At 37.5% G+C, this 26,843-nt stretch overlaps 2 protein-coding genes across 2 annotated transcripts in view; both read right to left on the bottom strand.

Moving 5' to 3' along the window:
* Positions 1-75: 75 nt before the first annotated feature.
* LOC144635981 (uncharacterized) lies at positions 76-26,295 on the bottom strand. The gene is made up of 3 exons (XM_078495117.1): positions 26,248-26,295; positions 11,130-12,424; positions 76-2,445 (listed from the first exon to the last, which is right to left on the bottom strand). The coding sequence occupies exons 2-3, from the start codon at positions 12,373-12,375 to the stop codon at positions 1,022-1,024; spliced, it is 2,670 nt and encodes an 889-aa protein (XP_078351243.1). The 5' UTR covers positions 12,376-12,424; positions 26,248-26,295; the 3' UTR covers positions 76-1,021.
* The window catches only part of LOC144635925 (uncharacterized), a 96,617-nt gene continuing 78,297 nt past the window's right edge, over positions 8,524-26,843 (bottom strand). The window contains exon 4 of the mRNA XM_078495045.1: positions 8,524-10,919. Coding sequence (XP_078351171.1) covers positions 10,885-10,919 — 35 coding nt within the window. The 3' untranslated portion in view covers positions 8,524-10,884. The remainder of the gene's footprint in view (positions 10,920-26,843) is intronic.

Below are 26,843 nucleotides of genomic sequence, written 5' to 3'. Positions count from 1 at the left end.
CGTCATTAGAGCCGCCATCTTGGATTTCGACATTTTCTTAGAAAGTCACAAAATAACGGGGTTCCTGTCTAGCATGTAAACGCTTCAATGCGTTTTCTAAAGAAGCATATGAAAAGTTGGCTCGCCCAGGGTAGCACGGTTAGCCGGGGCCCCCGCCTCTCATATAAACAGGCCCTAAGTGTTTATAAATGCAAACGTTTACAAAGAGCATGCAAACTTTAACTGACATGCAGGATGCATGTCACGTATCAACCTTAGCCTAGTAAATGGCCTAGCTCACCACGCGTCTCTTATAGCTCAGTTGGTGAGCACCCAAATGGTATCTGGGAAGCTATGGGTTCGATTCACTTCCGGCACTCGGATTTTTTCTTTGTGTCGTGCTTGTGTCATGTAGAACATTTCATCTTCGTTATTTATTACCGAGCTTAAAAAATAAATTACCATCTTTATTACTTATATTTCGATTTTTGTAATTGTGCTTGGTAGATATATAGCCCCAGGAATTTAAATTCTCAATAAACTGAAGATGGCATGAGTCATGCCGAAACATGTCTTTAAAAAGTTGTTTCGTGTTTTTTAAAATAGTTAAATACACAACTGCAATCTAAGTTGGAAGCTACATTAGCATGACAAGTAAATGACATTGGAATAATAATTTGTCCTTTCAAGATGATGACAGGTCCATAAATAAGTTGTGTGTTAAAATTGACATGCTCAAAGAGCTCTGACTCAGCGAATCACATTTGCTGTCTGGGTAATTAATGCAGTTGCTCCGAAATATTACATTTCTTTTTCCACATTTTTAACCCATATTGAACCCCTTAAAAGAGTCAGATGAATCACATATCTCCTGTGAATGGGTGCTTTTGTTGGAGACATTCCTCAATGACATTTCCCTTGTATACAACAAACAATGTGTCGAGTTGTTGAATAGTATATCATCGGATCAGCACAAACTCGCTTGCCTGCTTCCCCCAAAACATATAAGGCCACTCAAACATCAGTAGTGATATACTTTTTCTTATTTGATTTCTTTCAAGTCACTTAAAAGTTCAGCTATGCTAAAGGCATTTTCATGCATCTCAATCCTTGATCCTGTGATATACGTTACTTTATCTTGATTTAGGACATCTTTCTCATTGTAAAACTGGCCATGCTGATTAACTTCAAAAGACTTGTCACCTTTGTCTAAACGTATATGCGTTGCAGTGTTATCTGCAAAATTAGAAGGCTTCTCTCCTGTGTGAGTCCTTTTATGCTTCTTTAAATTTCCTGCCTGACTAAAACACTTGCCACACTGGTTACATTCAAAGGGCTTTTCTCCTGTGTGCGTTCTTTTATGCTGCGACAAATGTCCTGCCTGATTAAAACACTTGCCACAATGGTTACATTCAAAACGTTTCTCTCCTGTGTGAGATCTTTTATGAACCTTTAAACTGACTGCCTGACTAAAACACTTCCCACACTGGTTACATTCAAAAGGCTTCTCTCCCGTGTGTGTTCTTTTATGTTTCCTCAAAACCCCTGAAAGCATAAAACACTTGCCACACTGGTCACATTCAAAAGGCTTCTCTCCTGTGTGTTTTCTTTTATGTTGCTTTAAATGTCCTGCCCGATTAAAACACTTGCCACACTGGTTGCATTCAAAAGGCTTCTCTCCTGTGTGTGTTCTTTCATGTTGCTTTAAATTTCCTGCCTGACTAAAACACTTGCCACACTGGTTACATTCAAAAGGCTTCTCTCCTGTGTGAGTTCTTTTATGTTGGTTTAAATGTCCTGCCCGATTAAAACACTTGCCACACTGGTTACATTCAAAAGGCTTCTCTCCTGTGTGAGTTCTTTTATGTTGCTTTAAATCTCCTGAAACACTATAACACTTGCCACACTGGTTACATTCAAAAGGCCTCTCTCCTGTGTGTGTTCTTTTGTGTCGCTTTAAATGTCCTGCATGATTAAAACACTTGCCGCAATGGTTACATTCAAAAGGCTTTTCTCCTGTGTGTGTTCTTTTATGTTGCTTTAAATTTCCTGCACGTGTAAAACACTTTCCACACTGGTCACACTCACAAGGCTTCTCTCCTGTGTGTGTTCGTTTATGTTCCTTTAAATTCCCTGCATAATTAAAACACTTGCCACACTGGTTACATTCAAAAGGCCTCTCTCCAGTGTGTGTTATTTTGTGTCGCTTTAAATGTCCTGCATGATTAAAACACTTGCCGCAATGGTTGCATTCAAAAGGACTTTCCCCTGTGTGAGTTCTTTTATGTTGCTTTAAATTTCCTGCCTGATTAAAACGCTTACCACACTGGTTACATTCAAATGGCTTCTCTCCAGTGTGTGTTCTTTTATGTTGCTTCAAATTTTCTGCCCGATTAAATCCCTTGCCACACTGGTTACATTCAAAAGGCTTCTCTCCTGTGTGTGTTCTTTTACTTGATGCATATTCTCCTTTATGACCAGCTTGAGCGAAATTCTCGCTGCACTTTGGGTAGTCTTTAGCCATCAAGGTACATGAAATTTATCCACTAGCTGGTAATATGTCATTCTCAGTCCTAGAAGGAAAAGGAATGTAATATCAGTGCATTGTTCTTTTGGTTTCAAGCCCCCACTCCCTGGAAATTCCATGTGAGTGTCATACCCTTGTTTAAAAATTTTGGCTTTTGAGACCCCCAGGCACTAGGAATTTCCAATTTACCTCTTTGGGGTTGGTATGAATATTTGCTGGAACCATTCATTCTCTTCTGTTATTTACAAGAAATCATAGAATGTGATGCACAAAGGAAAGTAAAAATTATCCCCTTTTCCCACACCTAAAGACCAGGGCTTTGGGTTTCCAGTATGGCCAGGTATTTGGCATGCATGTGTTGTCACGACTTAGGTTATCCAGAGCAATATCTGCACAATATTTGTTCCGAAACCATCTCTGCATCGAGTTGTATCTAAGAAAAGAGTTCAGGAGTGCAAAGAAAAACAGTTGAATCCCAATAACTTGAACCTTCAAGGGAAATCGAAAAAGGTTTAAGATATCGGGAAATCGAAGCGAGAGTTCAAGTTACCGAGGGTTCAAGTTATCGGGATTCAAGTGTAAGTTAAATGTCGTCACAGTCTATGTAAAAAGGGGAAGGGGTTAGAATGGGGATTGAGGGAATTTGAGCAGTGACAACAGAGTGTTGTGTAGGGGGGGGGAGGGGTGGGGAGAAGGGAGAGGAAGGGCTGCCCAAAAGATTTCTAGCTGGTTCATTCCTGCGGTCGCTGGCAGCTGCAAAATTCTGATTGGTTAATCAGAAAATAGGACAGTTTGACGTGTTTGCGATTGAAGCAACAAACACAAATGAAAATTATGGCAAAGGGTCATTGAAGAATTTGGCTAAAAATCATTTGTTTACGTCTACACAGAGGAAAGGTCAGCCATGTCCTTTTTGCTTTGATGAAATCAGAAGCGCAGCTCTTTCACACTTTGCCAGGTGCTATACCACAACGACAGGGCCTTTGAAGCACATTTGATCTTGTTGGAATATAAATATCACAGACATTATTTTCTCGTTTTTTTCATAGGATGTATAATGAGAGATTTCTAATCCAGCGTTTTTAAGCGATGACGTGTAACTGATGACATCATTGCTTTAATGCAGGCAGCCGATCTACAGGATCCCTTTAGCGCAATCGAAAAGAATTCAAGTTTAACTTAATAACAAGAGCAAAATACTCCCGTGCATTTAGAATGGAACACTACAATGTAGAAACGAAAGAGAACAAATTTTATATGATGGGATCTTTAAGAATTAGTAGACAGAAATTTCTCCTTCTTAGAAAATACAGGGCTGCTATGAGCAAGAGACTGTTTGACCTTTCTCGCAGCTTAAAACCTAGCTCCCGCGTATCGTATGTCATTTATCCGAAGTCACGCTGTAACTATAACACAATCTTTGTTGAGACAGCATAAGGAAATTTCTTAAAAAAAAATTACATGAAATGTAAAATAAAATATTACTGTTGTACAATTGAGCAATAAATCAACAAAGAAAATGTATTTATAACTTTGCATCCTTGAGCTGTGAATTCATATTTATACTGTATTTATTTGAATTCCATTAGATCCTAACTATGCTATTTATACAATCACTAACATTGCTTCTTAGGTTTAAAAAATGTAAGCTGCAGTTGGACAACAGTCTTTATCACGCACAAGGCGTGAGCTAATTTTATTTACCTTAAGTTTTTGACAAATTTCCTCAAAATTATATGAGATCGATCCCTTGTGAAACGTCATCGCTTCTGCATGTATTGCATGCCATTTTTTTGGTGTCACAGTGATTCGGGACGGTCGAACTCTTTATTGTGTGCAATGTCGTAAAGGTCAAAGCACATTGCATCTTGAACCGTTTTTGTCATGTTTAAACTGCCAAAGTTACAGTAAAAACCAGCGAGTAAAAACCTAAGATTTAGAATCGAACCTGTTAGGCTAAAATTTGCAAATTAGACTCCATTTTTATAAGAACCTAATTAGCCTAAAATTTGGAAGCAAGCACTTATGTGATATGCAAATATTATACAAGAAATATAGGCTGAATACAACGAAAAGTTATATTATACTATCAATCTAAATGTTTGAAAGAAAATAAGAACCTTTATGAACCTGAAAAGCCTAAATTTGTGTTAACTTCCATTTATATAAGAACCTGTTTAAGCTTTTAAACCTTTAAAAAATAAGGTTTTTACTCGCGGGTTTTACTGTATCAAAAAAATTTACAGTAGCGGCGCACAAGTTCAAGTTCGAACATTTGGAATCACTTTTCTCTTCAACTGGTCATTTTGTCCTGTTTTAGCGGTCTTTTGTAGAGTATTATATAATAAAGCATTGATTTTGATTTTAATCTGTTGTTTTGATTATATCATATCCCGAAAAGCACGCACCTGATGGTTGCATGTTCTGTTTCCAATCAGTTACAGTGACAAACAATAGAGTTTTGACAGATATAGTTGTTAAAGAAATAAAAAACGCACCTGAGTGCATTATTGAGTTGTATAATTAAGCACTCAGGAATTTTTAAGAACACGAGAGAAGTGTGTCACTTCTCGAGTGTTCTTAAAAATTCCCAAGTGCTTATATATAACTCAATAATGCACGAAGAACAAGTTTTTTTAATTTCTTTTATAAAATGCTAAAGAAATTGTGCACCCTAAAACTCATGACATGAAAGCAGCGTGCATTATAACTCAATAAAGCACACGCGTGAGGTATGCAGCGTGCTTTATGGAACTTTATAATTAAGTGACAATCTAACGAGCGTTCTGATTGGTTTAAACAGCATGCTTTATGAGAGTTACTTACGCTGCTTACGAGTGCTCTCGCCATCTTTTACCGTTTGCGTGCGCGTGCAGTTTGTGGATCATTTTAAATCTCGCTGTTTTACCAAACCGAGGAGAATTTTCAAGGTTTGAGTGGTTCAGCTCTATCAAAAATTCATGATACAGTGGAACCCTGATATAACGATATGCCAGGGAGCAGTAAAACTAAATCGTTATTCGGGGTTCGTTATCGTTCGATATGGCCGTAAGTCCAAAATGTTATATCGGGGTCAGTTAACATGTACTTCGATGTACTTCTTTACTGGATAATGGGCTTAAAACACAGTATCAAAATTGTATATCATCTACAGCTGTTGTCCGTTGAGATTCTCATAGTTAGTATTGTATAAATTCAGGGTTTGCTTATGCTGTGTTCTGTTATCTATTCAGGGAGATACGGGCAATCTCTCGTTATATCGGGATATCATTTATCGAGATCGAATCGGGTTCTGTCCCATACATTTTACTGTCTTGCGGGACATAGAATATTCCATGTTATATCGGGAATATAGTTATACGAAGATCGTTATATCGGGGTTCCACTGTAAGACCTCAAGTAGTGCTATACGCGTTTTTGAAAAAAAGAATTTGTAGATCAAAAGATTTTGACGCCATCGCGTACGATCCATCACGCCATTCTGCGCACGTATCCTGAGATTAAATCTTGTTTAAATCCAATTTCTCTAAAGTTTTAAGTGAAACTTTATTATAAACCAAATAAAAAGCCTTGGCCATGCTTTGTTCTGTTATAAAGCACTCAAGGAAGTGACGATAGCACTCAAGAAGTAGGGAGAAACACCGCCTGTGGCTCGTGTTTCACCCTACACTTCTTTCGTGCTCTCGTCACTTCCTTGTGTGCTTTTTAACAGAACAAAGCACGGCCAAGGTTTTTTTTATTTGTTAAATAATGAGTTTAAATTGACCAATTACAGCATGCACAATTCCTCTACCATTTTATAACAATTAATAACCTCAGTGTGCAGTCTCTCCGTGTTACCTAACGCTTAATTCCATTACCAAAAAGAAGTGAAAGGAAATGCAGAAGACGCGCTCTTGTTGTTTTTTTTTTTCCCCTCCCTCCCCCCCCCCCCCCCCCCCCTCCATTTTTATGCCTGTATCGTTTTGAAAAATACAGATTTTCGAATTTACAAATTTTTCAATTTTGATCCTCGTTTACTTTTATATCACACACATAAATTTAACCATTGTCAGTTATACTTGAAACCACGCAAAATAAAATGTTTGGGCCATGCATATCAGGGCAGTTTAATGTACTTCCATGTGGGGAAACTACAGCTGCCCATGCCCATGGGAGAGTGAGGCGGGGGGAAAATGCACGGATACAACGTCAGTAAAACACGAGGTGTACTGATCGTCGCGATCAAAGTTCACAGTCAGATGAATCACAAATCCCCTGTCGATGGATGCTTGTGCTGGAGACATTCAGGACGTAACAAATCGATTATTAAAATTCCGATACTCGATAAAAATCAATAAAAATCGATAAACATCGATAAGTAATTAACTAATTAGTATCGAAAATCGATCAAAATCGATGACCCAATTCTTTGTGATTATCGATTTTGATCGATTTCACTAATTAAAGTTCGATTAGTATCGATTGCATTAGAAAAGTATCGATCACATTCGATTAGTATCGATTTCAAACGATTTGTATCAATTTCGATCGGAAATATGTTTTATATGCAATCATATAAAACAAAGAATATCAGAATATGTATACGCGACGTAACCCAAGACGTTCGTCAGCGACACAATTTGTAGACGAAAAAACCGGTTTAATACCCGCAAACGATCTTTTATTTATATGATCAGGTCACAGGAACTGATCAGATCACTTTCAGACTTGACGTTAATTACTATCTTCATTGTAGTTTATATCTCAATAACAGTAACTTCATATGAAACTGAAAAAACTTATCGTGGAGAGTAGAACGCTGAGAATTCCACGGGACCTTTTCAAAACACAAAACAACAGTCTTTCACAATCAAAATCGATAATCCACTCCCAAATCGTGTGATTATCGATTTTGATCGATTTTCGATACTAATTAATTAATTATTTATCGACAAATAACGAATAATATCGATTTATCGATTAGGTTTCTGATGATCGATTTCGATCGATTTGTTACGTCCTGACACATTTCACAAGATCCTCAGAAATAATACCTCAACGACTGAGACTAGTAACTAGACTATAAAGTAATTATTACTGCTCCCTCTTCTGTCCCTTAAACACAATATTTCCACTTTTTCTTACCTCTACAGAAGCAAAACAGTCCAGAAGTAGCCTGCAAAACACTTCGACGCGATGGATCTGAACTAAGATCTGGAAGCGGCCATTGAAGTACTAGGGCCCAGTCTACTCGCCACAACCAGAAACAGGAAAACACCAAACCGAGGACTGGACTAACGGAACATTGGAATGAAACGATGGAAAGCTGAACTCTTCAAAAAGCACGAGAAACAAACACAGGTAAAATGAATGAATGAATGAGTAAATAAAAAGATAAATAAATAAATTAATTAATTAAGATAGCAAAATAAATAATTATAACATGCACTCTGATTGGTTTCATAACACAGTTGTAATTTACCGGTACATTACATTTCTGCCTCTGTGGACTCTGGATCAAAGGGTCCAGGTTAGAGTTCTTGGCGAGTTACTGCACTGCTTTTTTGGTAAGGCACTTACTTCCTCATCAAAAGAACTAGCGGGAGTTCTGAGTTATTAGGATTCAACTATAATTACTAAAACATACTTTGACATGTCTTTCCAGCAAAGGCGATGTTTTGCAGTTTAAAGTGATTGCTCATTGAAAGTTTCTGTAAAATACTACGAAATTTCTGTCATGGGGGAAGTTTTCTTTGTATTACTTAGCTAAATTTCAATAATCAATACTCCTCTTGTGCACTTTAGTTTTTTGTGGGGTGGGGGTGAGCACTTATTTGAGGCTGGGCGCTTATTAACTTTTCCTGCCTTCAGGGTGGGCGCTTATTCGAGGTTGGGCGCTTAATCGAATAAATACGGTATTATTGGTCGATTCTGTCTTAGAGGAGTTAATTAAACTCTCTTTTTTACAAGCCAGTGATGTACACTATAGAGGGAGTCACTATAAATTAAACTGAGATCAAAAAGCAAAACCACTTATAATTGTAAAATGAAAAACAAAACAAACCAAAAACCAGAAAGCCAAAACACACTATACAACATTAAAGAGATTTTATTTTAACAGTTTTCTACACTGACAATCTTTGGTATAATTGCTACATGCTCCTACTGGGGGGGGGGGGGGGAGTGGGTACTCTGGTTTGTTTTGGTTGTGTATGAGCTGTGCAGGTCTCTGAAGAAGCACCCTGTTTTCGAAAGAATGTACATCGAAAATGATACATCATTATACAAACATTTCAATTTTTGAACACGCCATTTTGGCTGTTGATAATTTGAAAATCCTGTGCGTTTGAAACTATAATTCTAGATCGGGAGCCAACAATCAAGATCTGGTTTGGTGGCACCTGTATAAGGTAGGTAGTTTGGGAGAGTGCCCCCCCCCCCTATACCCCCCATAGCTCCTACCTAACACAGAGAAGGTCGAGAAGGTGTCATGATCAAGTGTCATGATTAATTACAAAACGAAAACCCAACATTATTTGTATCACTGTCAAGAAATACTGTAGTGTATTGTTCCAGTGTTCACCAACTTCTCCTAGAATCTCTTTATTACATACCATTAGGTAACTACATAATTTATATATTGACAACCTGATGATCACTGGAAATTTTAAGATACCTGTGACATGTCTTAGTCAGTCCTGGCAAGAACTAATTTTGTCCTTTAGAGGCATTGATTTCAAAATAAAACACAAGATGTTCTCGTCTGATCTTTTTGTATTATTGGGACTGGAAAACTCTAAAGGTCTCATTTCAGATCTATATACACAAAAAAGTGTAACAGCAACCTATTTAGCCACAATATTTTATGTTTAAAAGTACTCAGAAGCAGACATTTTTCCTCTCGTTTTTGTAAGGGAGCCCATTTGTTCTAGGATGCAATTCCACACTCCCCAGACAAATGGGGCTTGGGAATTTCTTGTGTGTGTGTGTGTGTGTGTGGGGGGGGGGGGGTGGGGGTGGGGGGGAGGGGTAGGGGACAGAGGGAGAGGTCAGATGTGGCATCTTAAAATCTGGGATAGTGGGTGTATATCCAGTCATAACTTTAATGTTTTCCTTTTGAATAACTTACGTCTTCCTTCCATTTAAAACTTTCTTTGAATATTCTCAGTAAAAAAATACTTATTATCTGTTTCTTAAAATTCATGGAAGATAAGCACGACAACTTGGCAACATTAATTTGGGCTCCTCTTCGGTGTGTACAAACCTGTGAAACTCACCAGTGACGTTAAACAAAGAATAAACAAAGAAAATCAAAACAATACAGAACAGGAAAACAATAGTTCAAAAACAAAGGAAAGTTACACTGGTTTTTACACCAGGGTCAACTCCTATTTGCCTTTCAAAATGTTTATTGTTTGCAGGAACAAAATCATTATTATTAATTATTATTATAATATCATAGGTGACAAATTACTCCTTAATTTTGGCGAGAAATTTTAACGTTAATTTATAATTTCACATGTGAAATTATAAAATTGCCATGGCAACGTAGTCAGCGGCAAGATGGCGTCCGAAATAAAAGACGTTTTAAAGCTTAAACTTTGTATATTTTCGCTTGAATTTCATCTTACAAGCTAGCCTTGGCCATGTAATAAAACTTTTGATGATATTTTATATCTCAAAACGTCAAAACGACTTCTAGACTTAAGTTAATTAGATAACTGGCAATGAGCGGATTTTTGAGCATTTTACACGGGCACCATTTTCAGTTCATTCAAGTTTAACTACGGGCATACCGGTAATGTGAGAAATAATTGACAGTTGATTCATCTTTGAAACTTTTTGTCAACAGCAAAAAGGAATCTCTAAAAGGTTTTCTTCAAAGGCGAATTGAGCAAAATGTATGCTTTCAACTTTTCAAAGCTCGGAGTTTGTGATGCCCAATATACCAGTCAAAAACCTATGATTGCAAGCGTAATTTGTCACCTATGATATTAAAATGTAATCAAATGGTATACTCGTGAAATTAGGAAATAATTTTGCTTGCATTTTGTCAAAATGTTAATAAAAGGCTCGGGAAATTATTAGCATTTTGACAAAACACGCGTAAAAATAATTTCGTAATTTCACTCGTCACCATTTGATTACCAATACTTATTATTATTTGCAAGATCAAAAGAATTGATGGAGGAGGATGAGGGGGTCTACTGGTAAGGATATCGAGGAAGCTGGAATTGAGTAAGGCAAACCGTGTTACCCCAAGGGAAGAGGGGTCTGTATTTTTGGAATAACCCTGTGATTTAATGCCACATGGCTAATACAGCTGACAAAGCTGCTCTAAATAAAAGGCGTATATTACTGTAAGTGTTTCAGTTGAGATTCCCTTGATAGCTTTTTTATGCTTTTTCTTGCTTAATTTCTTTCAGGTCACCTAAAAGTTCAGCGATGCTGAAGGCATTTTCATGCTCAGTCTCAATCTCACAAGTTGTTCCTGTGCTGCATGTTGCTTTATCTTGCTTTAGGACCTCTTTCCCATTGTACAACTGGCCATGCTGATTAACTTCAAAAGGCTTGTCACCTTTGTGTATACATATGTTTTCTGCTAAATTAAAATGCTTCTCTCCTGTGTGTGTTCTTTTACGTTCCCTTAAATCTCCTGAACAACTTAAACCCTTGCCACACTGGTTACATTCAAAAGGTTTCTCTCCAGTGTGAATTCTTTGATGAAGCTTTAAATTTCCTGCCCGACTAAAACACTTGCCACACTGGTTACATTCATAGGGCCTTTCTCCTGTGTGTGTTCTTTTATGTTCCTTTAAATTCCCTGCCACATTAAAACACTTGCCACACTGGTTACATTCAAAAGGCTTCTCTCCTGTGTGTGTTATTTTATGTTGCTTTAAATTTCCTGCATATGTAAAACACTTGCCACACTGATTACATTCAAAAGACTTCTCTCCTGTGTGTGTTTTTTTATGTCGCTTTAAATGTCCTGCCCGATTAAAACACTTGCCACACTGGTTACATTCAAAAGGCTTCTCTCCTGTGTGTATTCTTTGATGTTGGTTTAAATGTTCTGCCCGATTAAAACGCTTGCCACACTGGTTACATCCAAAAGGCTTCTCTCCTGTGTGATTTCTTTCATGTCGCCTTAAATCTCCTGTCCGATTAAAACACTTGCCACACTGGTTACATTCAAAAGGCTTCTCTCCTGTGTGTGTTCTTCTATGTCGCTTCAATTGCCATGCCACATTGAAACACTTGCCACAATGGTTACATTCAAAAGGTTTCTCTCCTGTGTGTGTTCTTTTATGTTGCTTTAAATGCCCTGCCTCATTAAAACGCTTGCCACACTGGCTACATTCAAAAGGCCTCTCTCCTGTGTGAGTTCTTTTATGTCGCCTTAAATCTCCTGAATAACTAAAACACTTGCCACACTGGTTACATTCAAAAGGCTTCTCTCCTGTGTGAGTTCTTTTATGTTGGTTTAAATGTCCTGCCTGACTAAAACACTTGCCACACTGGTTACATTCAAAAGGCTTCTCTCCTGTGTGAGTTCTTTTATGTTGGTTTAAATGTCCTGCCCGATTAAAACACTTGCCACACTGGTTACATTCAAAAGGCTTCTCTCCTGTGTGAGTTCTTTTATGTTGCTTTAAATGTCCTTCCTGACTAAAACACTTGCCACACTTGTTACATTGAAAGGACTTCTCTCCTGTGTGTGTTCTTTTATGTTCTTTTAAATGTCCTTCCTGACTAAAACACTTGCCACACTGGTTACATTCAAAAGGCTTCTCTCCTGTGTGAATTGTTTCACTTGATGCGTGTTCTTCTTGATGGCCAGTTTGAGTGAAACTATCGTTGCACTTTGCATATTTTTTAGCCATCGAGGTACATGAACTTTACCCGCTAGCTGTTAATATGACATTCTCAGTCCTAAAAACAAAAAGAAAAGTAATATCAGTGTTGTTCTTTTGACTTGAAGCCCCCACCTCTCTGGAAATTCCAGCTACCCGTAATTGTCATACTTAAAAAATCTTTACTAAAAATGCATCCTCAAGACTTGCTTTTAACATGTAATGCTTAAATTAACCTTTTTTAACCTGTTAAGTAATTATCAAATTTTTTTTTATTTTGAGCGTTTAATACTATTTTACCTTAAATTTCTATGTACCGGTACATTCGAGTTTTTTACTTGCCTTTTATAGCATTTTAATGTGCTTTTGAGCATATTTCTATGAAAAGGGCATGCTATAAATTTATTATTATCTCAGAATTTCCAGTTTCCAGTTTTTTAAAATCATCCCCCTTCCCACATCCCCAAACACTAGGGCTTTGGGGTTCCTGTCCCCCCTCTGAGGTCCTGTGGTGTGGTTATGAATATTCGCTGGAACCACTCACTCTGAATTGTTAAACCGTCATATCCCGGCATATTCAATCGAACGACGTATGGTAACAGAACCCAGTCAAGCACCAATCATTCGATTGGGTTCCGTCATCAAACATAAGCAAAATTAACAATAAAATTTGGTCAATCGAACAAAATCAAACGATCGATTACAGAACAGTTGACAATCGAACAAAATCGAACGTTTGATTACTAAACAGTTGACAAACGTATTCAATTAAACGTTTCATAACCGAAGTCCAGTTTGTTCACATTGCAGACATTTGGTCAGTGCACCATTCCCCTAATAAGTCCAGCATGATCTACTTATCAAGAGATGGATTCCAAACAAAATAGAATCAGATTTAGTTTGATTGTGTTTTATTGAGTTCGATCAGTTCGATCAATTCGACAATTGAACTCACAGCAAAATAGCTGTTTGATTTTAGTTAGCTTACCGAACCCAATCGAGCAATTGAAGATGCGGGAGAAAGAACGGCCACAGGACTTTTTGGCTAATTCGAACATTATCGAAACAGCTCCAAATTGCGCATGCAGGTTTGTTTACGTGTGCTTAACACTGTCCTGTGTTGCATTCGGCTGGTCTTTTCTTCGTTTTTCAGAAATTATGTATGCAAAAAAAGGCATTTTATAAATTATATTGTTTCGCTTTATTAGCCCATATTTTAAATAAACATTTGGTCACATAGAAAGCCCAAATTTGAAGCTTTTAGGCACTCGCTTCCTCTCCGCATGTTCAGTCTTAGTCCATGAGCCAGGACCTCAAAAATCTATTTCCGTAGCACCCCCAACCGAACAAAGTTTCATTGGTACCAAATCAAAGCTCAGGGCCTGGTGTTTTATATTCAACTTGTTTCCAGCTGTAAAAATGGAGCTTAACGAAGAAAATGAGGTGTTTGTAACAGGGGGTGGGTGGGGATAAATTTGAAACATTAGATCGGTGTTATATAACAATGCTGATATCTATAACATCGTTACACCAATATTCATTAAATTTGGATGAGTCAAACAATCGATCATACTCTATAATATGAGACGCTATTTAATGAATAAGCGAAAGCCATAGAGGCCGTTGCTAAGGCCTACTTAATGAAACAACGACACTTCAAATCCTGGGTTTCAGAATGAAAGTTAAATGGCTGCGTTTTTAATAAAAGCTGTATTAGCGCAATAAAGGTTTAAAATAGGAAGCAATGTACAAACTAAACTACTCTCCGGGTGAAGAATTTCGGAATTAACAAGTATTTTCTTGCATTTTGAGGTATTTAATACCTTAGCAACCATTTGTTTACATGCAGGCCTTTGTGTACAGTATGCACACTGTCAAGCACACTGCACGATTATATCCAGCAAGTACAGCGGTTATGAAATAAATAGTGTGAAATATATTGTGCTAGAATGAAATGTGGTCGTTTTTCTACCAGTTATGTCATTATGGCAAAGATTGCTAGGCAAGGTTATTGAAAACGTTGTTCTTTATTACCATTCGCAATGGTGAGTATACAGTACTTCACGAATAGTTGGTATATCAACTTCACAAACCCATCTCAGTTTTGTGTTCATATATGTTCCTAAACTCATTGAAATTCCACGAAACATATGCATGAAGAAATTAGGAAACTGTTAAAAATATGGAGAAACCGCTAACACATTCCTATTCAACAAAACGACAGCTTCTATTTACAGAAATGATGGTAAATACAAAATGCTATTGATAATGCCTCCAATGACTCTAATCATTCTTTTAGACTCAAAATGTAATAATAATGATAATGATAACAGTAATAGTAATCATCATCATAATAATAATAATAATAATAATAATAATAATAATAATAATAATAATAATAATAATAATAACAATAAAAATGATAACAATAATTATAATGAAAACGCATTTAAACAAGATTACTGCATCATTTTTAAGAAAAAACTACTATTAATACAGGTCCAGAAAAAAAAAATATCTAACAATATGTATAAAGAATCACAGTATTTAAAAAAAACATAAAAAAAGAAAATTTCAAACTTTCCAATGGAGCAATGGAGTCGCAAATTCTAAAAAAAAGTGTTTTTCTACACATATTAATTCTAGGTATTAACTAATTTAAAGTCAGTATCTTCGGGTTCGCTCTTATCCCCGTCTATGTCCTCCTTGCTTGACCAGTTGGTGCAACTACTGTCCTCGCAAAGACATGTATGCATCTCTGCAAAGCATACCACTTCTCGTCCAGGATCAGCGCCGACTCCGGCACTGTACCTTGCAGCCACAACAAACCAGCTCCATCACCACCTCAGGTGCTAGAGCTTGGTCTGTCTTATCAATATTCAGTTCCTGGTCCTTTTATATATCATCCGTTACCAACTGAATTATGGGCTGTCGGGGGTTTGCCTCCAAAGCATTTCTCCAAATATACTGTAAGCCTGTAAGGTTGCTGTATGTTTCTTGAGGGCAGACATTCAGTGGCGGGAGGTGGTGCGACTGTAATTCTTCATTTTGCAGAATAAGTGGTATCTAACTTGATTAACATCTTTCCCTGCCTTTCAATACAAAAAGCACACAAGTTATTCAACATCTGGTGCATGTTCGTCCCTCACATGTACATTATTGTGGCCAAGGGGAAGAACTAGTTCTCGTAGTTTGTTATTTCCTTAACTAGCTTAAAAGCTTTCATTTTCCTTTTGCCGGAGAAGGAACCAACCGAATCGCAGCCAGTCAGTGCATGAAGGCCTGGAAGCACTTTACATACTATTTCCGCTAACTGATTGCAAACAATGGAAATATTTACGATTCAAGAATGATTCTGAGTACTACTTACGATGGCAATTCTTGCTGGGCCGTTTGTTTGATGATGGCTTGCCAGCACTTTCACGTCTGCATCAGAAGAGTAAATGCCCAATTGTCGATGACCATTGTGAATGCATCTAGTACGTGCAAAAACATCCCAGTTCTTCCTGCTCGGGATAAAGCTCTGGGGCTGCCGTTGACAACACACGACCATCGCTTCCCGTTGGTCTTGTACCCAAGGAGCAATCTGTGACGTACACAACACGTCCTTCTGGCTTGTGAGAATACGAATGTCTTGCTCATTCACAAGCAAGGAAATGAAGCAGGCAAGTCTTCCCAGTGCTCAGAAATGTCTTCCGGTCATTGTCGTGAGCAATTCAACGTTGCTGTGAGCTACTAATCTCCACAGTCTGTCCATCCCAACTGCGCTTGCTTCTTTCAGCATTTTTGATTGAAATTACAGGGTACTGATGCCCGGCTTATAGCACTATATGCACTGAAATTCATCAATGATAACAAAGGTAAAAGTAGTGAAGAGGGCAACACAGGAACATTTTTATCCAGCAGCTTAGGCAAATGGCTTTGTTTGTCTTTGCCAGCAGTGATCTAAAGACCAAGGTAGTGCGCCTAGTTGGTGTGCAAACAAGTCTCTGGAGTCTGACCAATAACAAGAAGTCTGGCGATGAGATTTCTGTCTGCCTTGAGAATTACATCCTTGCCTCCTGTCTCCGCGGCTTTGGATTTCACTGCATTTGTAAACGTTTACAGCTTCAGTTTGGTGAGGGTGTTGAGGGTGGCATTTGTCAGGATTTGTTACAAAGATACTAGATTAACAGACGCACTTTTGCACGGGCTCATTGGTCACTTCCTCGTGTGCTGCTGGTTAAGAGGAGAGTTTCACTTTTTTCTATCAGCTCTTGTCGCGTGGTCTTTATTTGTGCATGGCCAATAGCACCTTTTGTGATATCCTCCCTTAGGACCTTCGCTCTAACATCCTTCCATTACTCTAAACACTCCATCTTTCCTGATTTGCCCAGGTTTAAAATGACTTCTATATGTCTTATTGTTAAAGATACACAGATTGCCATTAACATTTCCAACGTGGCAAAGGCATTTACCTCACTGAGTTTGTTTACTACCATTGACTGATCGAGCACGTTTTCCTTGAGGAATATTTAGTTCAGTCATTATTGTGTACAACAGTAGAGCCACTGTGCAGCAGGCAATATGGTTCAAGACGCTACATTGTACATACAAAATATTGAAAGCTTATAAACAACAGAAAAGGCACTCGAAACCCTCAAAATGAAACACACAGTCAAGAAAATGATACTCGAACATTGTGCAAATGACATGCACTATTGATGCTGCATAACAAATTGTGTTATCTTATTCAAATATAATCAGCAATAATCTCATTAGATAATTACATAATAATAGTATTGATAATTAATAAACGTACCAACCACAGAAACCACAGATACAGAATAATGTAAAAAAAAAACATTGGGAACTTTTGCAATCGTAATTCTCTGTTTATGATATACAATATAAAATTTTACTATACTCGACAGTCACCCATGAAAAATGAGTTTTGAAGATCATGCACTCGTTTTACTTTTTTAATCGTGCGATTGGTTACAAAATCAGCGAATTGGCTGATTTTGGTGATGTTCTCAGAAAACCTAAGGAACAGCCACATGACAACCAAGTTACTGGCATCGTATATAAAGTGGAATGCAAATCGTGTCCTTTTGTATACATTGGTGAAAGTCAAATATCCTGGAACTCTCGAGGGGCAGAGCACTACCCTGGCACTCGAGGCAATAATGAGTCTAAAAAGAATAAAATAAACTTTCAAGAGGAGGCTCCCCTCACATGACGTCGTTTTCAGAGAGGTCTTCAAATAAAACTAATTACAAGGTTAAAAATCAAGTTAAAACTCAAGTCTGCCATAAAACAGCACTCGGAGACCACTTGACATGACATGCATCCAAACTTTGTAGAAATACTGGAACAAGGCGTTTGCAGCCGAAACAAAAGCTTATTTTTAAAATCTTTACATTCCACTGTAAACACCGAAGCTGTTAATGAACGCCAGCCTTTCCTTAAAGCGTATTTGCCACTAATTGTATCCCTTAGGGACCGTCATAAGTTTTAAACTTTTAAATTTATTCTTTTAGTAAAATTATTTCATTCTGAGGAAGGCAACAGAAACGTTGCCGAAAATTTAATTTTAACATTTTAAAGGTAAGATACAACCATTTTTTTAATTTTTATTATGACCACTGATCACCCAAACAGCAATAATTTTTGAAATACTGCTATATTTCAGCTCATCGTACTACTTTTAAGTCCCAGCTGTTCAAACGTCTACATGTAAACAAATGGTTGCTAAGGTACTAAATGTCTCAAAATGCAAGGAAATATTTGCTAACTGAGAGATTTTTAACTCGGGAAGAAGTTTAGTTTGTACATTTCTTCCAATTATAGCTTTTATTGCGCTATAACAACTTTTATTAAAAGCGTGACAAATTTAACTTCCATTCTGAAACTCAGGATTTGAAGTGTCATCGTTTTATTATATAGGCCTTAGCAACCGCCTCTATGGTGACAGTTAATTAATTACAAAGCATCTTATGTTAAAGAGTATGATCGATTGTTTATTCCTTCCAAGTTTAGTAAAGTTTGGAGTAATGAGGTGGGAGATATGGGCCTTGTTATAATATACCGACCTGAATGTTCTAAAGTTATTCCCAACCACACCCTGATAAAAACCTCTCGTTTTTTTCCTTTAAGCTCCATTTTCGCAGCTGGAAACAAGTTGAATAAAAAACACTAGGCCCTTAGCTTTAATTTGGTACCAAGGAAACTTTGTTCGGTTGGGGGTGCTACGAAATTGCTTTTCCAGCCACTTTTTACGAATTGTCTCAAGGACTATCTGATCATGATTGAAACTACCTCGTGAGGTAGTTTCAATCATGATCAGACTAATCATGTTTCAATCATGATTCGCGCGATGCACTGCCTGATGTGAACACTTTTCACAATGAAACATGTTTCATTCGTGATGAGACTAATTATGTTTCGGCCTAATGTGAATGCAGCTTTAGAATAATCCGAGTTAAACTCGCGCAACTGTCACACAACCATTCGTTCAAAGACGGAATTTTACAAAACTAAAAGGTAGGAGAATATTTGCGAAAATTTTCTTATAACTCTAAATAGATATAAAATATGCTGACTTGACTGAAGTAATAATTTACATCAAAATTCTACGAGAGTTTATTAGCTTAAGCCAAACTGCACTTCATAATGTGGTGTATTTGGCATTGTTTTATGAAAATGCTAAATTATAGCAAGGGAAAATATACCTAATCCAATCTAAACGTTACAACACATGCTCAGAAGAATCCCATATGTTTAAACAGCAAAATGTATAACAATCTTGTTCCCAGAGCCTTCGTTTCCCCTTTACCAGCCGTCAGAAAACTTAACGGCTCTGGACGAATCTAAAACTGGAACCAGGAAATCCTGGTTCCAGTTTGATTGTGTGCATGCGCCGGAGATTGTGGTGAAACGAACAACTTTTCAACAGCCAATCAGATTCAGATGCCTTTGTGCCGGGCTTTCAGACTAGCCCAGAGGTCCTGATCCCTGACGCAGACCAGAAGGATCGCGGCCTCTGGGGACGAAATTGAATGTATAAGTTAGCGACTGTGAAAAATTCGTATGGGAGTCTTGACTTCCAGCCAAGTAAATAGACTATATCATTGTATAAAAGTTGTCAGAATTTCTTTTCCCGAATGTTCCACCTTCTTCTTGTATTGTTAAAGTGCTCCTTTAGACAAGAGGTTGCGTGACATTCCTGCAGGTTTGTAAATTCTATGTGTCACCAATAAGCTGTTCGCGTAGTATGCAGAGATCAGGCAAATTACTTTGAATCAAATAAACTCAGGCCCGTAACCAGGGTTTTTCATGGGAGGGTGCGTATGAGCGCCGCAGGGGCGAAAACATAGGGGGGTATGGGGGTATCCTCCCGTAGGAAATTTTGAAAGGAGTAGAATATCTGAGACAGCATTTCGTGCGTTTTGAAGGCAGTTTGTAAGGAAACAAGGCAGGTAAAAGTGAAGGTAGCAACAACAATAATCTGGCACATTTTTTAAATTCAATTACGTATTTTTTAGAAACAGAACCTTGTAAACGTAATTTACAATAAATAGCTAACAATGACGGCAGTGCATAAAAGGAAGGCAGGAAAAAGATAGGTTTTGTTATTTCAGTGTCAAATGGTAAATACCGGTAAATAAGTCGGCCTGAGAGCCGGTTTGTTGATCTTTTAGCAGTGTGGCAATCTCCAACCGTCTTGGGTGCTTCCAAGCCCAACAAGTACCCAGTCTCCTCTTTTTTTGTCTAGCGCCTGGGAATATTAATGGAACTTCGAACGGTTCGACTATTTGAGACTATGAAGGACATTTGGTAGAATGTATAGTTGAAATTAACCTAGAATCACACAATTTGGTCAAAAATATACCTCACGAATCTACAAATGGTGGACCTTCAACCCAAAGGACCATATTGAATGTAAACAGTCAAAGTACAGGAATACTATTTCCCATTATTAATTTTCTCACTCCTCAACATGTTTTTAAATCGCTGACTAAATTTTTGTCGGGTATAGTTTGCTTGCGGTTAGTTCCACTCTGGTTTGCTTGCGGTTAGTTCTACTCTTGTTTGCTTGCGGGAATGTCAGTCATTTCGCCTACAAGTTGTTTCGCCTACAGGTCGATTCGCCTACAGTGCATCCTCTTCCCCAGGGCCACGCGTATTTTTTTAAATGACATGACGTAGTGGCCCTGGTAACGGTAAAAAATATGATTTTTTTGATTGGCTGATAAAAACTGCATGCGTAATTAGGTTAAAAAACGAAACGCTTCTACGCAATTTTGGTTATACTTCCGGTCATCGAAACAATTGAAGATGCAGCGGAAAGTTTGAAAATGTTACCGGAAAAAGACCAAATAACACTGGGAGTTTGTTGGAAAAACGTATTCACGAAGCAGACCTTCGTTTATGAACGAATGACAAGTACATCTCTTGCAAGGTGTAACTCGGTTGTACTTTTTATTGCATTAAAAATATTGCAAACATTTGCACCATCAACTTAGCTTATACAAGATATACACACTTATTAAATGGAGTTCATGAATACATGAAGACTTTGAAATTCAATGTGATATTTCTTACCGCTGCTCAATAGAATGATACCTCGTCGATCAGCGGCTTTTTTGGTTCTGAATTTTCTACAATACCTCCGCATGGCCATAAATAAATTTCACAGTATCATCAACCGTCGGAATGTTATCAGCTGATGATATCCACGACTCCATGTACACTATAACTCCAATTCCTCTGGATTCTAACTTTTCTATCTGCCGTCAGATAATATTGCGTGTAGAGACGACACAAACAACATCAACACATCTATCAGCCATGCAATTCAACGAGTTCCAAACGAATCGAATTGTGTAAGTTAAAATATCAACGACTTGAATTGCCAAATACCACCTTTCAAAATTCGCTTTCTTCTCGTCTCAGTCAGACCCAGCCTTCCCTGAGCAGGCGCAGACGAACATTTATGCAGAGGGCATGCGCTACCGGATGTCGTGGATTTTACGACATCCGGTAGTCAGTGTTACCACAGGACAACTCGGATTAATATTAATCGGATTAATATTAATCCTAATGATTATTATAATCCAGTAATAGATTATTATAATCCAGTTATAGATTATTATAATCCAGTAATAGATTATTATAATCTATTACAGAGGTTTGAGCCGTGCCTTAATCCATTAGGATTAATATTAATCTTATGTAAGATTAATATTAATCGGATTAATATTAATCTTAATAATTAATCTCAACAACTCAATCCTAGTCCAAAGCTTCCGAACTGAACCATATACTGGCAAATACAAAACGCAAAATAGTCAACAGACTTGCGCGTAAAAGATTTCAAATCTATATTTGAATCATGTAGTGCAAACTTAACGCAATGAACAAGGGAGGTAAAAAAATCCTAAACATCGAGCTAAAAAGACAGAGCGCTTGATCAAAATAATGCAAGAAGCATAGCCTTCACAACACAGAGTGTCTCTCTGAAACCAACTTTCAGCTTTTTCATAGTAAAGTTGAACCGGTCTGTGGTGAAGCCGGATCAAGATAATCCGTGATAAGACAATACATCTTGCAACAGTATTGATTAAAATGCAGGGCTCGGCGTAAATAAAATGCAAGTAGTTTACATTTTCACGGAACATTTCATATCTTATCTTGTCCTTCCAGGGCAAACATTTTGAGCCTAAAGCATATCTTGCAAATTAAATTGAGCCAAAACAAACTGAACTAGCACAACATGTGGCAGAGTACAGATTTAGAGGTGTCATTCAACTCTACAAACGGAAACCACGCAGCGCGGACTAATGACCTCTAGACACTTCCTTGGACACAATCTTGAGGCTCTATTCAATACATAATGCCTCCAAATAAAAACAGTACCCTCAGAAAGAAGTCAGAAGCAAATAAGGTCGAAAGACCGAACTTAACATAGAACGGCAAAGGTACAAATGTTACGAACGTACAGTGTAGGAGTCGTATAGGCCCGTCACCTTTTTTTTCAATTGACAGATGTGATTAGTGACTTATGTTCTGTCAGTCCTTTGTTTTAAGTCTGCAGTGTGTTTGTCATATACATATCTGTCAGATAGTCAAATAGACATATCTGTTATCCGAACATTCAAGGAATTTTATCGGGATTATAATAGAGATAAATATTAATCCGGATTATAATATTAATAATAATCTAATCCTTCCAATTTTTTGCCGTGCCTTAATCTATTACTGGATTATAATAATCTATTACTGGATTATAATAATCTATTACTAGATTATAATAATCTATTACCGGATTATAATAATCCTATTATAATCTATTATTATTATAATCCGCGGATTAATATTAATCCGAGTTGTCCTGTTACCAGAGCCCTTCGTTTCGCCGACCACGTGACCAAAAGAAACGGAGGCTCTGGGAACGAGAATGCCTACAGTGAAATCGATTCGCCTACACGACCTGAGTTGTTTCGCCTACACTGAAGTCGATTCACCTATGAATAAATTCGCTATGAATAAATTTTGACTGCGTTAAGACGCGTAGCCACTTTCCTAGTAAACTACGAGAGCTATGAATAAATTTCCACTGCGTAGACGCGTAGCCACTTTCCTAGTAAACTGCGAGAGCTATGAATAAATTTTGACCTCGTAGACGCGAAGCCGAGTAGCCGGCTGCACCGTGTAGCTAGAGATGCGGGCTCCGTAAAAACTGAAATCTTAAATTAAGACGTTTTTTCATCTTAGCGACTGGTGCCTAGATAAGACGGGTGTTTTTTACCTAACTTAAGATGCTTCATCTTAATTAGTAAGATTAAACATCGTCTTAAATTAAGATAATAACTACTTAAGCAGGAGTTGGGTTGGAAAGAAAAACGTCACCTTAATTCAAGAGCGGTAGTCTTAAAGTAAGACTTTTTATGTATTAACTTGAGTTTCATAACGTCTTAAATACGAAGTGCCTAGATAAGATTCATTTTCGTCTTATTTTAAGATTAAAAAATATCTTACTGATGTTCCTTGTCTCAATTTAAGATTAAAGGTCTAACAGGTGATTTCAAAAATAACGGTCACTCGTTTTACGCAAGCGAACCAAACCTGTAACTGGCTTGCTTAAAACATTGTTTTCGATAAACCATACATAAATATAAGCACAACAAATCTAGTAACAAACACTTTATTATGCGTATAATCAAAGCAATAACAAACACAGAGAAAAAGACTAAAGGAACGAGGTTGCCTATTCACCGAGTTAGGATTTCGAGTTGGATTTCGAGTTAAGATTTCGAGTTGGATTTCGAGTTAGGATTTCGAGTTGGATTTTTGAGTTGGATTTCGAGTTAGGATTTCGAGTTGGATTTCGAGTTAGGATTTCGAGTTGGATTTTCAAGTTGGATTTCGAGTTGGATTTTTGAGTTGCTTACCGTACTAAACACTCCGGTTAGCCTACTATACACGCCGGTTAGCCTACTATGCACTCTGGTTAGCCTACTATACACTCCGGTTAGCCTTCTATGCACTCCGGTTAGCCTACTATTCACTTCGGTTAGCCTACTATGCACTCTGATTAGCCTGTTTACGGTTAGCTTTTAATAATTGTAATGGGGTTTGCTTTGTCAAAAAAAATCCAACTCGAAATCCTAACTCCAAAATCCAACTCGAAAATCCAACTCGAAATCCTAACTCGAAATCCAACTCGAAATCCTAACTCGGGAGTTAGTTTGTCTCTAAAGGAACATGTTTAGAGTTGGATTTCGAGTTAGGATTTGGAATTGAATTTCGAGTTAGGATTTCGAGTTGGATTTTCGAGTTGGATTTCGAGTGAGGATTTCGAGTTGGATTTTCGATTTGCTTACCGTACTAAACACTCCGGTTAGCCTACTATATACGCCGGTTAACCTACTATATATGCACTCCGGTTAGCCTACTATGCACTCCGGTTAGCCTACTATGCACTCCGGTTAGCCTACTACACACTCCTGTTAGCCTACTATTCACTTCGGTTAGCCTACTATGCACTCCGGTTAGCCTGTTTACGGTTAGCTTTCAATAATTGTAATGGGTTTTGCTTTGTCAAAAAAAATCCAACTCGAAATCCTAACTCCAAAATCCAACTCGAAAATCCAACTCGAAATCCTAACTCGAAATCCAACTCGAAATCCTAACTTGGGAGTTAGTTTGTCTCTAAAGGAACATGTAGACCTTAGCTGTTGTCGTTTGATGGCTGAACATAATACACTTGTGCCAAGTGCTGTCAAATGTGCTTCAGTTCACCCTCACACAGTCGTTTAAACCAAATGGAATCGTCTTCTAACTCCAGAAATTTTCCTGAATTTTTACCAGCTCTGGGAATTCCAGTGTGAAGATTTGCGTGAAGTACAAAAAAACAACTGTGAGCCCCGAGAATGTGTACTAAGAAACAGTAACGCTCTTTATATAGCTGACGCCATTTTGGATCGAATAAACCAATAAAAAAATTGCTCAATTAAATTGGGTGCCATTTTGGATCGAAACAAGCCAATCAGAAAATTGCTCTGTTTCCTGAGAGGACCTCCTTGCGTGAAAGAGCAATGACGCGGAAAGTGTAATGTTTTTGGAATGAGGAAAGAAACAGCAATTTTTCAAGAGATTTTATAACAAAAATATGGAGTTTACTCTTAAATAGTATTCTTTAATACAAAAGCTGAACCGGAAAGCCGCAAACGTCCATACCATTTTATTTTAAAAGTTCCTCATTTTCCAGGCTTGCGAAAAAAAAGCCATTTGTTTCTTTAGCTAGACAGAATGCCACACGGAGCCTGTGTGACTGCTTACTGCATGCTTGCTTGCAGACATTAAAATTTTAAATTTTGACCTTGAGCACATGACTATACAAACTTTACACGCTAGTTCCCGCATGCCAGATTTAAGAGGGGGCACGTCTTCATTTAAGAACTTTCTATTTAAGAAGCAGTATTTAACGATAATTGGATGAGGTTGAGCATGATAGCGATAATTATCAAGGCCAAAGTTTCTATTATCTGCCGAAGCTGAAGGCTGAGGCGGATAACAGAAACTGAAGCCTTGATAATTATCGCTATCATGCGAAAACCGAATCCAATAATTGTTTTATTATGCACATTCCTGAGCTGCACTTGTAAAGACAAGAGCACGCACAAAATATACTTTTATAAGCTTACAACCTTTCAACACTTCTGCATGCATAAAACTATTGTCTGTAGGTATGACGTCACTTCTACATATGTAAAATCTAATGTCTGTAGGTATGACGTAAGAGAAACAGCAAGCAAGAATTAGCTGCGTGCTTATAGCCAATCAAAATCAAGCTGGTGACACGAATGTATAATAAATCTTAATTAAGATGCTCACTGTCTTAAAAATCTGAAAGCATCTTAAATTTAGGTCAAGATGAAAAAACATCTTAAATTAATAAGCGCTTTCTTCAATTAAGATTCAAGTTTCTTAAGACATTTAATAAAAGATGAATGCCGTCTGAAATAAAGATGCATTGGTTATCTTAAATTAAAACTCGTCTGCCACTTACTTTCAGTAAGATTCATGACCGTATTAATTTAAGAAGCATATATTAGTATCAGACTGAATTGAAGATGACCCTGTCTTAATTAAAGTGAGTTTTGTCTTAAAATAAGACTATAGCCGTCTTATGTTAAGAATTCATACACATTGCTTAATAAGGATTACATCTTAATTTAAGATTTCAGTTTTTACGGAGGGGTATTCTGCAATTGCTCCCATTTTTCAAAGCATTCGGAATGGAGTCTGTTTTGTTTTTCTACTCCTTATTTCAGTATGATACAAAGATGACTCTTCGCAGACTAAGTTATTATTACTCTTCTGTCCCTTAAACACAATATTTCCACTTTTTCTTACCTCTACTGAAGCAAAACAGTCCATAAGTAACCTGCAAAACACTTCGACGCTATATGGATCTGAAATGAGATCTGGAAGCGGCCATTGAAGTATTTGGACCCAGTCTACTCGCCGCAATCAGAAACGGAAACAATAAACCGAGGGCAGGACTACCGGAACATTGGAATGAATCGATCGAAAGCTGAACTCTTCGAAAGCCACGAATAGAGGAAAAATAAATAAATAAATAAATAAATTAAATACCGTATTTATTCGATTAAGTGCCCTGGGCGCTTATTAAATTTTTGGACCTTCAGAGTGGGCGCTTATTCGAGCCTGGCGCTTAATAAATTTTCACCATTTTAGTAAGGGACGGACCATTATTTTCTTGGAGGGGGGGGGGGATGAAAAATTTTCCTCTGCAAACTTTTTTTTTTTAGTTTATGCACCTCTGCTAACATTTTTTTTCGAAATACTAACTATTTTTTGTTATACATATCGTTTTTGCGAACAATTTATTTTGTCTTTCCAGGCCCTGCAAACAATTTTTTTCAATATTTTTCACACACACAAATGTTCTGCGTTAAAAAAGCATTAGTAGATAAACAGGTTAACAT

The sequence above is a fragment of the Oculina patagonica genome, chromosome 13 (assembly GCF_052425735.1).
Source record: "Oculina patagonica isolate OP01 chromosome 13, crgOcupat, whole genome shotgun sequence".
NCBI classification, from domain to species: Eukaryota; Metazoa; Cnidaria; class Anthozoa; order Scleractinia; family Oculinidae; genus Oculina; species Oculina patagonica.
The sequence above is the reverse complement of the archived record's forward strand: the minus strand, read 5'-3'. Positions and strand labels throughout refer to the sequence as shown.

Coding starts and splice junctions, on each gene's coding strand:
- LOC144635981 (XM_078495117.1), bottom strand. CDS start 12,375: ATGGCTAAAAAATATGCAAAGTGCAACGATAGTTTCACTCAAACTGGC. Junction 2,446..11,129: donor TTCAGGAGATTTAAGGGAAC/GTAAAAGAACAC, acceptor GTCATAAAGGAG/AATATGCATCAAGTAAAAGA.